At 44.1% G+C, this 14955-nt stretch overlaps 1 protein-coding gene across 1 annotated transcript in view; it reads right to left on the bottom strand.

The window, feature by feature from the left end:
* The window catches only part of DNAH3 (dynein, axonemal, heavy chain 3), a 230099-nt gene that overhangs the window by 45437 nt on the left and 169707 nt on the right, over nucleotides 1-14955 (bottom strand). Inside the window, exons 43-49 of the mRNA XM_006892705.1 lie at nucleotides 14072-14251; nucleotides 8023-8146; nucleotides 7778-7934; nucleotides 7233-7376; nucleotides 5866-6532; nucleotides 4626-4791; nucleotides 1758-1974 (exon numbers count right to left, since the gene is read on the bottom strand). Coding sequence (XP_006892767.1) covers nucleotides 1758-1974; nucleotides 4626-4791; nucleotides 5866-6532; nucleotides 7233-7376; nucleotides 7778-7934; nucleotides 8023-8146; nucleotides 14072-14251 — 1655 coding nt within the window. The remainder of the gene's footprint in view (nucleotides 1-1757; nucleotides 1975-4625; nucleotides 4792-5865; nucleotides 6533-7232; nucleotides 7377-7777; nucleotides 7935-8022; nucleotides 8147-14071; nucleotides 14252-14955) is intronic.

The following is a 14955-nucleotide window of genomic DNA, read 5'->3' as shown; positions in this document are numbered from 1 at the left end:
CTCACATTTTCATTCAATAAAATGAAAATAAAAAATAAAAGGGAGGGGGTAAAGCATAGCTCAGAGAAAGGCACAAGCGAGGAGAAGTTATCACTGTCTGATAACTGTATGTAATGGGGAAGCACAGCAGAAAAGAAACAAAGATGTCCCCCAGAGCCAACAGAGAAAAAGGGCCTCTTCCGGAGCTGGCATTCTGAATTCAGCCTCCCTCACAACACGAGAAAACAAATTTGTTTGTTAAAGTCATCTACTTGTGGTGTTTATGTTCTAGCAGCCCGAGGAAATCTAGCAGAGCTCTGTGGCCTAGTGGTAAGAAACTGTGCTGTAATCCCAAAGGGGTACAGTTTGAATCCACCAGCTGCTCTGTGGGAGAAGGATGAGCAATCTCTTCTCATGAGATTCACTGCCCCTAAAAATCCACTGAAGGGCCAGCTAGGAGTTGCTTTCACCTTGACAGTAACCAGGAACAACAATTAGTAAGAACATGAGCTCTGGTGGCCTTTTTACCTCCTCAAGACTTGTGCTGCCAACTCAAAGGCACGCAGTCTGAATCCACTAGCTGCTCTGTGGGAGAAAGATGGGAAAACTCCCTGTGTGTTATTTACTGCCTCTGAAAATCTGCTGGGGGCGGGGGGGTGGGGCGGTGAGGGTCCAATATGCGTCAGTTCCGAATTGATGGTACATAACAACAACATGCAGCAGACATCTCCCCAAACAACAAATAAAAAAGGGGGCTCTGGTGGCGTAGTCTCTAGGGCGTTCTGTTGCTAGCCCCAGAGACTAGCAGTTGTCTCTTCGGAGGTTCAAATCTACAAGAGGGGGGAGCTCTGGTGGCCTAGTGGCAAGGAGCTGCAACTACAATCCCAGAGGCACACGGTTCGAATCCACCAGATGCTCTGCCGGGGAAGGAGGGACAATCTCCTCCTGTACCAGTCAGATCCGATTTGACGGTACACTCACACAAAAGTTTAAAAAAATTTAAAAAAAATTTAAAAATTAAAAAAAAAATCCACAAGAGGCTCACCAAGAGACAGAGAAGCAATCTCTTCCAGTGCAATCTACACAGCCTCTTGAAAACTGGCTGGAGAGTCGCCAAAAACCTCAGCCCTCGAGATAGAGATCCAGTATTAGAATGCATTTTTTTTAATTAATGCAAAAAAATGAAAAAATCCTGATGAACAAAAGATCAAAAATCTTAAAGATCTGTACCAACTGGCCTGAGAACAGAGGGAGAGAAGTTACACAAATGCAAGAGCAGACCTTCTCTTTACTGCCGTTGTTGTTGTTGTTGTGTGTCATCGAGTCACCTGCATCTCATAGTGACCCTGTGTACAACAGCTCTGAAGCCTGCCCTGTCCTGGGCCAGTCTCGCTGACTCTGACGCACCTACAGCCCAGTTTGTACTGGCCCGGTCACTGTATCAATCCACCTCATCTGGGGTCTCTCTCTCCTGCGCTGTCCCTCCACCCTTCCGAGCATGACGTCCTTCTCCAAGGACCAAGCTGCTGTTGTTGGGTCTCATCAAGTCAACTATAACCCACAGTGACCTCATCAATAACGGATCCTGTGTCACCCTCACACTCTCTGTCGTGCTCAAGCCCACTAGGTTGTCTTTGTGCCAGTCACTCTTGAAGATCTTCTCTTTCTCTGACCTTCCACTTTGGTTGGTTCCTTATTTTATACCTAAAGCAGTTCCTAGCTTGCCTCCCAGCCAGAGACCAACCTGTCCCTCTTCTACTCCGCATGCGCTCGCTCACCTGTGAAGATGCAAACTCAAGCTTCTCCAGGCCCACCAGGTAGCGATTCTTCATCATATCAACCTCATGCCTCTTGCTGTTGAGGAGGGTCTTGAAGGTGAGGATCAGTTCCAGGTAGGAGGTGGGCGTTACATAGTTGTGTCTGGAGAGTGTGTTATAGAAATTCACCGACAGATCCCTCACGCTCTCTTGAAAATATATGCACATGGAGATGACCCTGCCGAGGACACAAAGGTGGTTATATAAGTCTTACGTCCTCCAGAGAGATCACAGTCAAGTTCAAGTTCAGTAGAGACAAGCGTGTAAGAAGGCACACACATAGTGATTATAGCCCATTACAGTCCAACAGTCTCTGCAGATCATCAGAGCCAAGACAGAGAGGGAAGGAGTACTCATATATTCATACAGGAAAGCTCTTTGATCATATAATTTCCATCCCTAATTTCTCTGGTGACTAATCAGCACTTCAGTTATAGTTATTAACTTCTGGAAAAACAGTGGAGCCTCTGAGCTTTTCAGAATAATGTTTTGAAGGGCATAAAAGAAAGGAAAACACATAGAATTTCCAATTCCAATGATATTATAATAGAGTTTCCTAAATATTTAGAAAGAAGCAAGACACAGAAATATATGTGCTTCTGCAGCATTAAGTCAGAGACTAAAAAGCTTTTTCTGTAAATGGCCAAAGAATAAATATTTGAGGATGTGTGGGCCACACATTCTAGGTCACAGCTACTCAACTTTGCCTTTGAAGTAAGAAAGAACCACAGGCAATATGCAAACTAATGGATTTGACCATGTCCCTGTAACTTTTACTCACAAAGCACGCTGCAAGGTAGGTTTGGCCTGCGGGCCACAGTTTGTTGACCTCTCCACATTAGCTCACAAGATTGGTAGTGGGTCTAATAATTACCACTGTTTTGAAGGAAACTGTATACAAAGGTATCAAAAATGACTAAATGAGTCACAAAAATAACCAGGATCCCTGCTGGTAGCAAAGTCACAGGGTCTGGTTAATGCTGCTGGGGTCTGCTGCATACATTTATCACTGAAGGAAATATAAAACACCATGAACAAAAGTGAATATAAACTTTTTCCCATTTTTATTCTGCCACCTTCTGAATTCTAGCTGCAACCTTGTGCACCCAGGTTAGGAAATCTCTCGACCTAGAGAATAAAATCAAAAGTCATCAAAAAATGCAACTGGAGGCCATCAACTTTCTGACCTCTATCCAGCATCTTATTTTGTCATTCAGTCATTTAATAAACTTTAATTCAGCTTGCTACATACTAGACAAGGGAGCTCTCTGGTGGTGTAGTGGTATGGAATTGCACTACCAGTCCAAAGGTATGTAGTTCGAGTCCACTAGCTGCTCCATGGGAGATGCATGGGCAATCTCCTCCCAGGAGATTTACTGTCCCTGAAAATCTGCTGGAGGGTCAGCTATGAGTCGATTCCAACTCTGTGGTTCAACAACAACAATGAACTAGACAAAAATGTTAGCAGACACAGGGAGCTCTGGGCGGTTGAGTGGTAAGGAATTGTGCTAAACGTACAAGGTTCGAATTCACAAGCTGCCCTATGAGAGTAAAGATAGGAAATCTCTTCCCATGAGATTTACTGTCTCTGGAAACCCATTAGAGGGTCAGCTTTGGGCTGGTTCAGACTCGATGGTACAACAACAGCAGCAGCATGCACTAGACAAAAATAAACAAAGCTCTGTATTGAAGGAAGTACAGGCAGGGTACTCCTTACGGACAAGGATGGTGAAACTTCCTCTCACATATTTTGGGCATACTGTCAGGAGGGGCAGGCTCTGGGGAAAAGACTTCATACTGGGAAAAGGAGAGGGTCAGAGGAAGAAAAGAAGACCCTCAACCAGATGAACTGACACAATGACAACAACAACAGGCTCGAACATGGTGGGGATTGTGGGGATGGGCAGAACAGACCTGTTGTTCACAGGATCTCTATGAGTCAATGAGATCTACTCGAGGACACTTAACACGTTCTAGACACCTGCGAGGCACTAAAGATGCAGTGTTAGACAAGACACCTGATCCTCACCTCCATGGGATCCCTAACCAGTCTACCTTCTCATCTCTTCTGTTACTCTAGTTCTTTTGTGGGTATATGTGTGTTTTATATATAAAACAGCAAAGGAAGCTCTGGTGGCCTAGTGGCAAAAAGCTGAACTGCAGTCCCAGAGGCACACAGTTCAAATCCACCAGATGCTCTGCTGGAGAAGGAGGGACAATCTCCTCCTGTATCTGTTACATCTCATTTGAGGGTACACACACACACACACACACACACAAAATAATAAAAGAAAAAAATTTGAAAAACCAACACAAAATACAAACAAACAAACAAAAACCAAAACAGTAAGTGCTTTTCTATCTCCTGAAGAACCAAGTTTCCTCCCCTTGGCACTGACGTTGCCCCTGCCGAAGATGTACAATCTAAAATGATTTAAGTATCTCTGTTATATCTAGGTCTTTACGGCTATGACTATAGTGCACGTGTTGGACAATTGTGAACAATGTTACTTTATTATTTTTCAGCAAGGATGTCTTAGGAAACATTCAACAAAACATGGTTTGATTTGAGAGTAGAAACCTTTTAAACTGTTGCTATTGTGTGCCACTGAGTTGGAACCAAGCCACAGCAGACCTTCTAGTGGGTTTTCAAAAACAGTAAATTGCATGGGAGATTGGCCCTCTCTCTCCTACAGAGCTGCCTATAGCATTGCAGCACAGCTTCTTACCACTAGGCCACCAGAGCTCCCTAGATTAAGTTACGAAATCTTTAAAACAGTGGCAAAAACAGAGCCGCCGTCTCGATTTTCAAGTGGAGCTAATACTTACTCCGTCCGAATGCTGACATCGAGCTCCACATCCTCCAGGAATTTGTTGGCCACCAACTCCAGGGCATCTGTGGGCCAAGACTGGAACCAATCAATTGTACAGCAGTTGATCAATGAAGGGAACATCCGAAGACGGTTCCGGAAGGCATCTCCAATTGGACTCATGGCTTAAGAAGAATGACTTTGTTAATTCCTTTCTCTAAAAGCAAGGAGATTCCCCAAGGGAAAGGTGCATATTTCTAAGAGTCCTGGCTGGGCAAGAGTAGTGTATGGTTTCCTGTAGTTTTTCCAGGCATGTGATAGAAACAGCCATTGTTAAGTGCCTGGGAGACCTAATGGGAGCCTCTGGATTTTCATGCAGCCTTGTAATGGGAACTCAATTTATAATAGCCTCTTCTTGACTCTGCTAGCCACTTAGCCAGGAGGGTCTGACTTCTCTGCACCACTTGCTTCATTTGTCCTAAGTCAAAGATATAAGAGAGTGAGGCATTTCCCCATAGTTGGCTCTGAAGACAAGAGAAACGCAGAGCTTGGTTTGAAATGAGGGTGGAAACAGGCACCCTCCTTATAAGAGCACTTGTTATGAATTTTTATCTTTTTCCTGAAGGGCAGCTATTTTTTTATCGGTTTGCATATAATCATTCATATACATTATATTTCATATATTTAATGACTACTGATTCACATCTTTTATCACCCTGTCTCATTGAGTAAGGAACAGCTATTTAAATGTTTGTGTGCATGTGTCTGAGAAAGACACAGAGGTTACAAAGACACATTTGTAATGATTGCCAGGAGGGACCAGTCCTTGGAGGACATCATGCTTGGAAATATGAAGGGACAGTAAAAGAGAGGAAGACCCTGGAGAAGACGGAGGGCACAGGAACTGAAGTAATAAGGGAAGGTGTGTCAGAGACAGAGTGGCTCAGGAAGGGCAGGGTTAAGAGCTATTGTGCATAGGGTCGTAACAACAACGAATGAAGGAAAGCTTCTTGGTTTTGCGGAACAGAAAGATCTGGAAGGGACAGAAGCAGGCACTAAGTTGCAGAGGATAGGTTTGGGTAAAATAACGGCAGTTTAGTTAACGTGAAGGTAGAAGAGATGGAGACAAATAGACAAGAAAGATACCTGGGGGCTGAGAATCAGCAGACTTGGTCAGATGAAAGTGGTATCAAACACAACTGCTAGGTTTCTGCACCCAGAGGGGAAAACCCCAACAGACTGCACGCACTGCTTCTTACCAAGGACGATGTGAAGGTTCTTCTTGACCCTCTCGATGAAGAAGTTGTACATCGAGAGAGGTGTGATTTCCATCTTCTCTCCTTCCGTTCTGGCCGCCGTTTGCATCTTCTCCACAATGTCAGCCTTCTCGTCAGCGGCGAAGATGTTGGGCACGTCGCCTGTGTTCAGCAGCATGTTGATGTCCTCCACAAAGGACTCGTCCTTGATCTGATTGTCAGAGAAGAGGAACACAGTGCTCTTGGTGGCCACGCCGACCTGCAGCATGATCTTCTTCAGGTCCTCTCGCCAGTCACTGCCCGTGTAGTTCCGGGTGATCTCGATCTGGTAGAGCTCATAGGAGTTCATGAAAGTGGACAGCTTGGTGGCGCTCTGCCGCCCGCTGCCCCCAATGCCCACCAGGAGCAAGTGGCCTTTGTTTTGCTTCAGGACCCTGCAAATCCGGGATATGTGCTCAATGGCAAACTTGAACATGACCAAGGACATGGGGGCCTTGCTGATGTTGTTATACTCCTCCAGGTAGTAATCCATGACAACTGTGAGTTGCCTCAGGTCCGTGATCTCATCATAGATTTTCTGCTCACTCTCTGGTTGGAAGAAATCACCAAAGAAGAGACTCCGAATGTTATCATCAGCGATCTTTCCGGTGGGTGAGAGGTGGATGAGGACCTGCGGGAAAGGTCAAGGATCATCTAAGCATGCAATCAGGGAGCTCTGGTGGCTTAATGGGAAGGAGTCGCGCTGTCAACCCAAAGGCACAAGGTTTGAAGCCACCAGCTGCTTCATGGGGAATCTCCTCTCATACGATATACTGCCTCTGAAAACCCAGTGGAGGATCAGCTAGGAATTGGTTCTGACTTGATGGTACACAACAATACCAAGAAACATTGACTCAGCCACTCCATCAGGACAGCGGTGAATCATATATCATCATACTGTAAACTCTTTTGATGACCCAAACCTGTATGCAAGTGAAGCACAACTGGCTGAAATAAAACACTGGCCAATCAAGTGACTATTTGACTCAGTCTTGTTGTTATTGCTATGTACTGATGAGTCACCTGTGACTCACAGCGATCCCATATCCAACAGCTCTGAACCCTGCTCTATCTTGAGCCAATTTCGCTGTCCCTAACACATGTACCTCTATTACCTCAGTCACTGAGTCAATCCATCTCATCCAGGGTCTTCCTCTCTTACGCTGTCCCTCCACCCTCCCAAGCATGACGTCCCTCTCCAAGGACTGATCAGTTCTATTTCTCCAGAGATCAGAGAGCACTCCACTGGGATCACAGCCTGAAACCTGAAACTACTTGGTCAAACACTTGTGACCAGTTGTGAGGCCAACCGATCAAAGAGTCCGACTTACCTTTTCCATGGTTTGCTTGAAGCAACTGGCAGTGGTTTCTTTCACCATGTTGAAGAAGACCTGTCTGTCCTCCTGATCAATCAGACGGTCATAGAAGACTCGATATACCTCATGGATCCAAAGCCGGATAAGTTTTTCTGCATCCTGAAGATTGAGACATAATGATTTGAAGGAATGAAAGGTGGTATCTGAGGGGGAAACTGCCAAACAAAGATAAATGAGTGGACATGAAGATTAAATCAGATTATGCTTATGAAACACTTGACACAGACTAAACTCTTACTTGCTGTTGCTGAGATCCTCCAGTGGGTTTTCAGAGGCAGAAAATCCCACGAGAGGAGATTGCCCATCCTTCTCCCATGAAGCAGCTGGTGGATTCAAACTTCATGCCTTTAGATTGGCAACCCAACTCCTTAACCACAAGGCTACCAGCACTCCCCAAATTCTAAATGAAAGTTAGCTGCTAGTTAGTATTATAATGTTATGTTTCACATAACCAAAGATATTGCTGAGTGACGCTGGCAACAGAAATGACAGTGGCTGACCTGCAGGTGGGTGTGAGGGCAGAGCAGCACCCCCTGGATCACTCGTGAGAAGTCCCGCAGGTTGAAGACATAGTGGGACTTGGAGGGAGTTGGCAGGAAATTCTCAACTGCGGCTTTGTAAATTGTCATGGTAGCATGTACCAGCATCTTTCCGTACCTTGGGGAGGAGAAGGTAGACCAATCAATGTGGGATCCACCGAGAAGACCCCCAGAGAAATCTCAAGGAAGACACGAGGGCCTCTTACCTTAAGAATATCACATCAAACCCTTTGCGAAAGTGCCAGTCAACGATAGAACTGAAAATCTTGGTCAAGGTGTCATCCTCAAAGGCGTTGATGGAAATGATATTCAGATGGCGAGTGAATCGTCCTGGAAAACACGTTCATACGTGAGATGACACAAACACTCACACTTAACTTGCAGCACAGTGTTAGATGCCATCAAGTCCGTTCTGACACATACAACTCATGAGCATCAAAGGGACTACCTGATCCTGCCCCATCTTGTACGGGATGCTTGGGCCCACTGCTGCAGACACCATGTCAATCCATCCACCCTCTGTTTTCACTGATTTCCACTTGACCTAGCATAAGGCATTGTTCCAGGCCGTCACTCTTCCTGATAACACGCTCAAATGTTGTTGTTGTTATGTGCCATCGAGTTGCTTGCGACTCATAGTGACCCTATGTACAAAAGCCCTAAACTCTGCTCTGTCCTGTGCCAATCGCACTATCACTGACACTCCCATCCCGATTACCCCAGTCACTGAATCAATCCACCTCATAGAGGGCCTTTCCCTCCTGCGCTGTCCCTCCACCATACCAAGCATGATGTCCCTCTCCAAGGACCGGTCCCTCTTTACAACATGTCCAAAATATGTCAGATGAAGCCTCAGAATCCTTGTATCCAAGGAGCTGCCTGGTTTAACCCTCTCCAGGATGAATCTGTTTGTTTTCCTAGCAGTCCATGGTACTCTCAATACCCTTCTCCAGCACCACAGCTCAAAGGCATTAATTCTCCTTCTATCCTCCCTAGTCATTGTCCAACTCTCTGATGCATAACAAGTGAGTGCAAAGACCATGGCCTGTATCAGATGCACTTTAGTCTCCAGAGAGACACCATTGCTCTTCAGAACTCTAGAAAGGTCCCTAACAGCAGACTTTCCCATCGTAATACGTCTTTTCATTTCCTGGCTACTGGTGCCAAGGCAGTAACACGCCCAAAGATATCAGATGAAATCTCAGCAACCTCACATCCAAGGTGCATGTTTTCCAGGATAGATGTGTTTGCTCTCTTGACAGTCTGCGGTATATTTAACATTCTTCTCTAACACCACAGTAAAGTTGGCACAGGATAGAGCAAGTGTCAGGGCTATTGTACATAGGGTCGTTATGAGTCACAAGAGACTCGATGGCACATAACAACAACAACCACCACCACAACACAACACAACAAACTGAAAGTAAGCCATCCTTATTTCATCCAACTTTCACATACATATGAGGCAACTGAAAACACCATGGCTTGAGTTGGGCACATCTTAATCTTCAAGTTCCTCGCTTTTCTTATTGTAATACATTAACCACATAAATCAATATTGCTAGGAGGGACCAGTCCTTGGAGATGGACATCATGCTTGGGAGGGTGGAGGGACAGTGCAAGAGAGGAAGGCTTTGGATGAGAAGGATTGGCACAGTGACTGGGGTAACAGGGGGGTGATGTGTCAGAGACAATGCAGCTAGCACAAGATAAAGCAATGTTCAGAGCTATTGTACATAGGGTCGCTATGAGTCACAAACGACTTGAAGGCACATAACAAGAAGAGAACAACAAATCAATGTTAGTTAATGTATGATTTGTAAACCTTCATTAAAATAAAAATAAAAACAAAAAAACAAAGTCAAAACTAATCCTCATGCTCTTCCTATGAGTGGCCTCAGGTGATCTCCCAAAATGGTTTGCACTACTCCCTTGACCTGGAAAAATCCCACAAAATCATGCAAATCAAGAGGCTCAAACCTCCTGGTCCATTTAAGAAGACTTGGGAGACTGCCCAGGCCATTAAGAGTATGTATATCCTGAAAGCCATCAAGTATGGGGAAGATGTCACTTTGCAAAAGTGGTGTGTGCTGTTCTGATGTTAGAATGATGGAGCTGGTAGGAGCAACCAGGCCAAACAGTGGGTAGGGTTGGTGGCCTAAAAAGAGTGCCAAGGTTTTTATTGCATATGTTTAAAAACACAGAGAGCAATGCTGAACTTAAAGGTTTAGACGTTGATTCTCAGGTCGAGCCCATCCAGGTGAACAAAGCTCCTAAGATGCACTGCTGTATGTCCAGAGCTCATGGTCGGAGTAAGCCCTATATGAGCTCGCCCTGCCAGACTGAGATGATCCTTACTGAAAAGGAGCAGATTGTTCCTAAACCAGAAGAGGAGGTCGCCAAGAAGAACAAGATCTCCCAGAAGAACAGAAGAAACAGAACTTTAAGGCTCAGGAATAAATGATTGAGCATTAAATAAAATTCAAATAAACTTAAAAAAAACCCCCAACAACAATAAATTCCTAATCCTTACTGTTTAGTATTTTTAAAGACGTCCTGGGCAACCTATCTATCTAATTCAATATACATAATTTGATTTCTTGACTGTGCATTGACAGCATTGATTATGAATTCAAGTAAAAGGAAATACTTGACTTGAATTTTTGTTGTTGTTTTTATTCCTTGTGTACTGTTGAATCGGATCTGACTTGCACAGGAGGAGTCTGCCCCTCCTTCTCCAGCAGAGCATCTAGTGCTTGACTTCCATTTTTAATCTATTTATCACGGCTGTTTCCTATGGTTTGGTTGTGAGAATTTTTATTTTTTTAATGTTGACAGTATAATCCACACTGAAGGGTATGGTTTTTGATCTTTATGAGGAAGTGTGTCCGCTCTTAGTTTTATCTGAGCAAAGGTGTGTGCTGCATATGTATTGCAGGTTAATGAGTTTTCCTCCAATCCTGATCCAGTTCAGCTTTTTGGATTATTTCTTTAGCATACAAACTGAAATGATACAGCTCTGTGGTTTTTATCATGTAACTCATGGTGAAATGATATAATCCGTTACATAATGACATACTTCTCAGCTTTCCTGATTTTAGACCATTCGACATCCCTTTGTTCTGTTCGAACGACTTCTTCTTGGTTCATGTTTAGGTTCCACATAAGCAGTTTTAGCCTTAGGCAGCCACTAATCTTGTGTTTCTATAGATTTATCTACATTTCTTTCTAAAAATAACTTTATTGTAAAGTAAAACGTAGATATAGAACACCACACAAAACAAATGCATGTTTTGATGCTTCCTGAAGCATTATGAGGTTCATAAACCTGTAGCCACCTATCAGGAAAGGTTATCAGGAGGGATCAGTCCCTGAAGATAAATATCATGCTTGGTAAAGTAAAGGTTAGTATGAAAAATAAAGACTCAATAAGATGACAATCAAGAGTGCACTGGGAAAGGCGGCAGTCAGGAACCTCTCTGAATTAATGAGCAACAATGCCACTTTAAGGGCTAAGGTGTGCCTGATTCAGGCTATGGCTTTTTTAAACACTTGCTATGCATCTGAGAACTGGACAATGAAGAAAGATGACAGAAGAATGGATACCTTTAAGTTATGGTGCTGGAGTTGAATATTCCATGGACTGCCAAAAGAATACTTGGAAAAAGTACCTTCAGAGTACTCCTTGAAGGCAAAGATAACTTCATCCTTAGTTGTTGCTATTTGCCATCAAGTCACCTGCGACTCATAGCGACCCCTCTGTACAAGGGCCAGTCTTGCTGACTCTGACACACCAACCCCCACTGCTCCAGTTACTGTATCAATCCATCTCATCCGGGTCTTCCTCTCCTGTACTGTCCCCTCTACCCTTCCAAGCATGATGTCCTTCTCCAAAGACTGGTCCCTCCTGGCCACGTGCCCAAAGTATGTGAGATGGAGCTTCAAAATCCTAGCCTCCATGGAGAAACTTAATGTCACTGGTGGCCTAGTGGTGAGAAGCTGCACTGCAATCCCAAAGGCACCACCAGCTGCTCTGTGGGAGGATGGACAATGTCCTCCTTTGTGATTTACTGTCTCTGAAAACACACTGGAGCATCAGCTGTGGGTCAGTTCTGACTGGATGGTACACAAAACCAATAACTGATATTGCACAGGGCCACTGTTGTAGAATGGGACTGACATCAGGGTTGGGGTGAGACTGAGAAAAATTGGATAAATTATGTATACTGCATTGAAACAGATGAGGGGGAGAACAGTTTAATAGCAATACATGATTGAGTATTATCGTTATGACAAGAGTCCAGAAACAAGGTTGCACAGTGGAGCCTACTTGGGGCAGGGGCAGACATTGTACATCAACGAAGGAATTTTACTTTTCAAAGAGAAGAGCGAACTGGGGGTGGGGGGGAGAGGGCAGGGAGAAAAATGCAACAATGAATGAGTGGAAATCCAAAATCTCTGTAAATGTTCATTAAAATTAATTTAAAAAATAATAAAATAAAATTTTAAAAAAACCCTTAAAAAAACACAAATACAAAACCCCCCCAAAACCAATAACTCCTTTTGAGTCAATTCCAATGTACATACTCTGGTAGGAGAGGCTACTCTTTGGAGAGGGACATCATGCTTGGAAAGGCAGAGGGGTCAAATGAAAGAGAGAAAGACCCTCAGCCAGTGGACTGACAGAGTACTGCTGTAAAAAGTTCAAGTATGTCCGAAATAACAAGGCTGGCACGGGACAGGGCAGGGTTCAGATCTGTTGCTCACAGGACCACTGTGAGTTGTACTCAATGGCACCTAAGACCACCACCAACATTATGGACTGAGAGATTGGGGTAATGAGGGTAGGTATGTCTGAGACAATGAAGCTGGCATAAGAGAGAGCAGGGTTCAGAGCTGTTGTCCATAGGGTTGTGATGAATTGCAACTCTTGATGGCACATTAACAAGAACAAGTTTTTACATGGTATAAAGATTTGTTAAAAAATTTTATACTGGTTTACTTGCAAAGTTTGTATCTGCTGTTTTTCCATGCTGATCTCTCACCTTTCCTTTACCAGCCACACTCTCCACCCTTTAAATTGTGCAACCCTATGATTAAGCCCACCTCCCACCTCATTCTCACCCCTCTGTTGTTCCTCCCACCCACCTTAGATCCTCGTACTTGTTCTACAATAATGGTCTTATACAGTATTTGTTTTTATGAGACTGCGTTCCCTCAGCATAATGCTCTCCAGTCCCTCCTAAGTTAGGTAGCAATTTGCAAAATCATTGCTCCTGTGTGCTGCACAGTACAAATGGTATAAAGATTCTTAACCAGGTATAAACAAAAGAACATGAATACAGACACTTCTAGACCTGGATTGAGTTGCACCTACTCCTTGTTGCTGTTCTTGATTGCTGCCGAGTTGAGGTTAACTCCTAGCGACTCTGAACAAAACATCTAAAGCTATCGTTGTTTCTCCAAGTACACAGAGTTTGCAGAGGCATGTGGTTTAGAAAGCGGATGCCACTCCTGCTTCCCAATCTGATTTACAACTGGGAGCCCCACCAAACACTTTACACAATGGGAAACCATTATAATATTTGATATCCCCATGGCACAAGGTTCAGCATAACAGCAAACCTAGGTTAATATCTTTTTCTGTTTTCTTTCTTGCTTAGGATACTCTAGGTCTGAGTTTCTTTCTGGCAACCTGAACAACTTCAAAGAGTACACAGATGCTTCTGACGTGAGCCTCTAACTTAAGGCTTCTGATTTAGCCTTCTCCCTGGAACACTTATTACCACAGTAAACACTCTCCTTGGTATGAAGTTCCTCCAGGAGCTAGGCAAAGACTTAACACATCCTCTTTTTGTCTTCCATTCCTGTTTCAGAGACCTTCCAATGCCACTCCCTGGAGCCAGCTTAAAACTTCACTTCTGCGCCCTAACCACACTTTGTCCCACCCTCACTCAGGAAAGAATGCCTGTGTCACCCCTGTCTTCACGAACGTGGTCTAGCCCTCTAATTGTGTTGTTGTTGTTGTTGTTAAGTCCTGTTGAGTCGTAGCCGACTCATGGTGACCCTGTGAATGAAAGACCTGAGCATGGTTCATAGTTTCCAGAGGCGAGCCATTTTGGAAGTGGATGTCACTCCTGCTTCCAAGCTTGTTCTAATCGGGAAGCTCTACCAAACACTGTCTGCCATGGGCCATGGGTAATCATGGGTAACCCTCTAACAGGCAAAGAAAAATGAACTCTCTCCTTCACGTACCAGTAATGTCATGCCTTCCTCCCCCAGGAGGGCCCATAGCTGTCACAAGCAACACATCTGTGATATCCAGCCTGTTCGCGTCCTTCTTATCAAACCAGTAACCATGGTCGATCCATTGTCTTAAGAGCTCAATGGGGGGCTGAGCTCCGTACACCTCCTTGGCTGGCATATTGAGGTCATCTGCAGAAAGAAGCCAAACCCATACATTGTCAGCCAATGGGATCCTTCAGTCAAACCTGCTCCCCAGGAGAGACTAAGATGACCATCACTCTCTAGGAAGGAATCTGGGTCCAGATGTCCCATCCTCACTGCACCCAGAGCTCATTATGACCAGTGGGGAAAGGGTATTTCTGGGTTCTGGACTCTTTGAAATCTCTGTGTGCTGTAGCTTTAAGGATATATGGCTTGGCATCAACAGAATTTATCTTTTCCCATTCCTCCAATATACTGATTGCTGGTATGAGGTGGAGTTTGTTAATAGCTGGGGATGTGATTATGGAAGACAGTCAGGATACCAGCCAACATAGTATCTAATTTTTTTTTTTCATAGTATCTAATTTGATAAGCAGTAACACTGAGCTCCAGTGGGAGCAAGCTTTTGGAATAAACGTTCTGAGTAGTAACAACCAAATAGCAAGAATTGATGGTGACTTCCTTGAGAGTCAAAATACTTTTTTTTTTGACAGCCAGAATCCTTTTTATTAATGAGTTTAGTAGACTTCTGATCATTTACTTACATATCATTAGAAACAACCAGACACTACAAAAGTACATAAATGGTTGGTGAAGTGGAGTGTTAGTGAACTGAAAAAAAAGGGATGGTGTATTTAGCCACAGTGGGCTCAAAGATACTAACACAAGGATGGCTCAGAATCTGGCAACAT

This window comes from Elephantulus edwardii, unplaced genomic scaffold (genome assembly GCF_000299155.1).
Source record: "Elephantulus edwardii isolate Elephantulus edwardi_28Jun2011 unplaced genomic scaffold, EleEdw1.0 scaffold00117, whole genome shotgun sequence".
Classification (NCBI taxonomy): Eukaryota; Metazoa; Chordata; class Mammalia; order Macroscelidea; family Macroscelididae; genus Elephantulus; species Elephantulus edwardii.
This window is presented reverse-complemented; position numbering and strand designations above follow the sequence as displayed.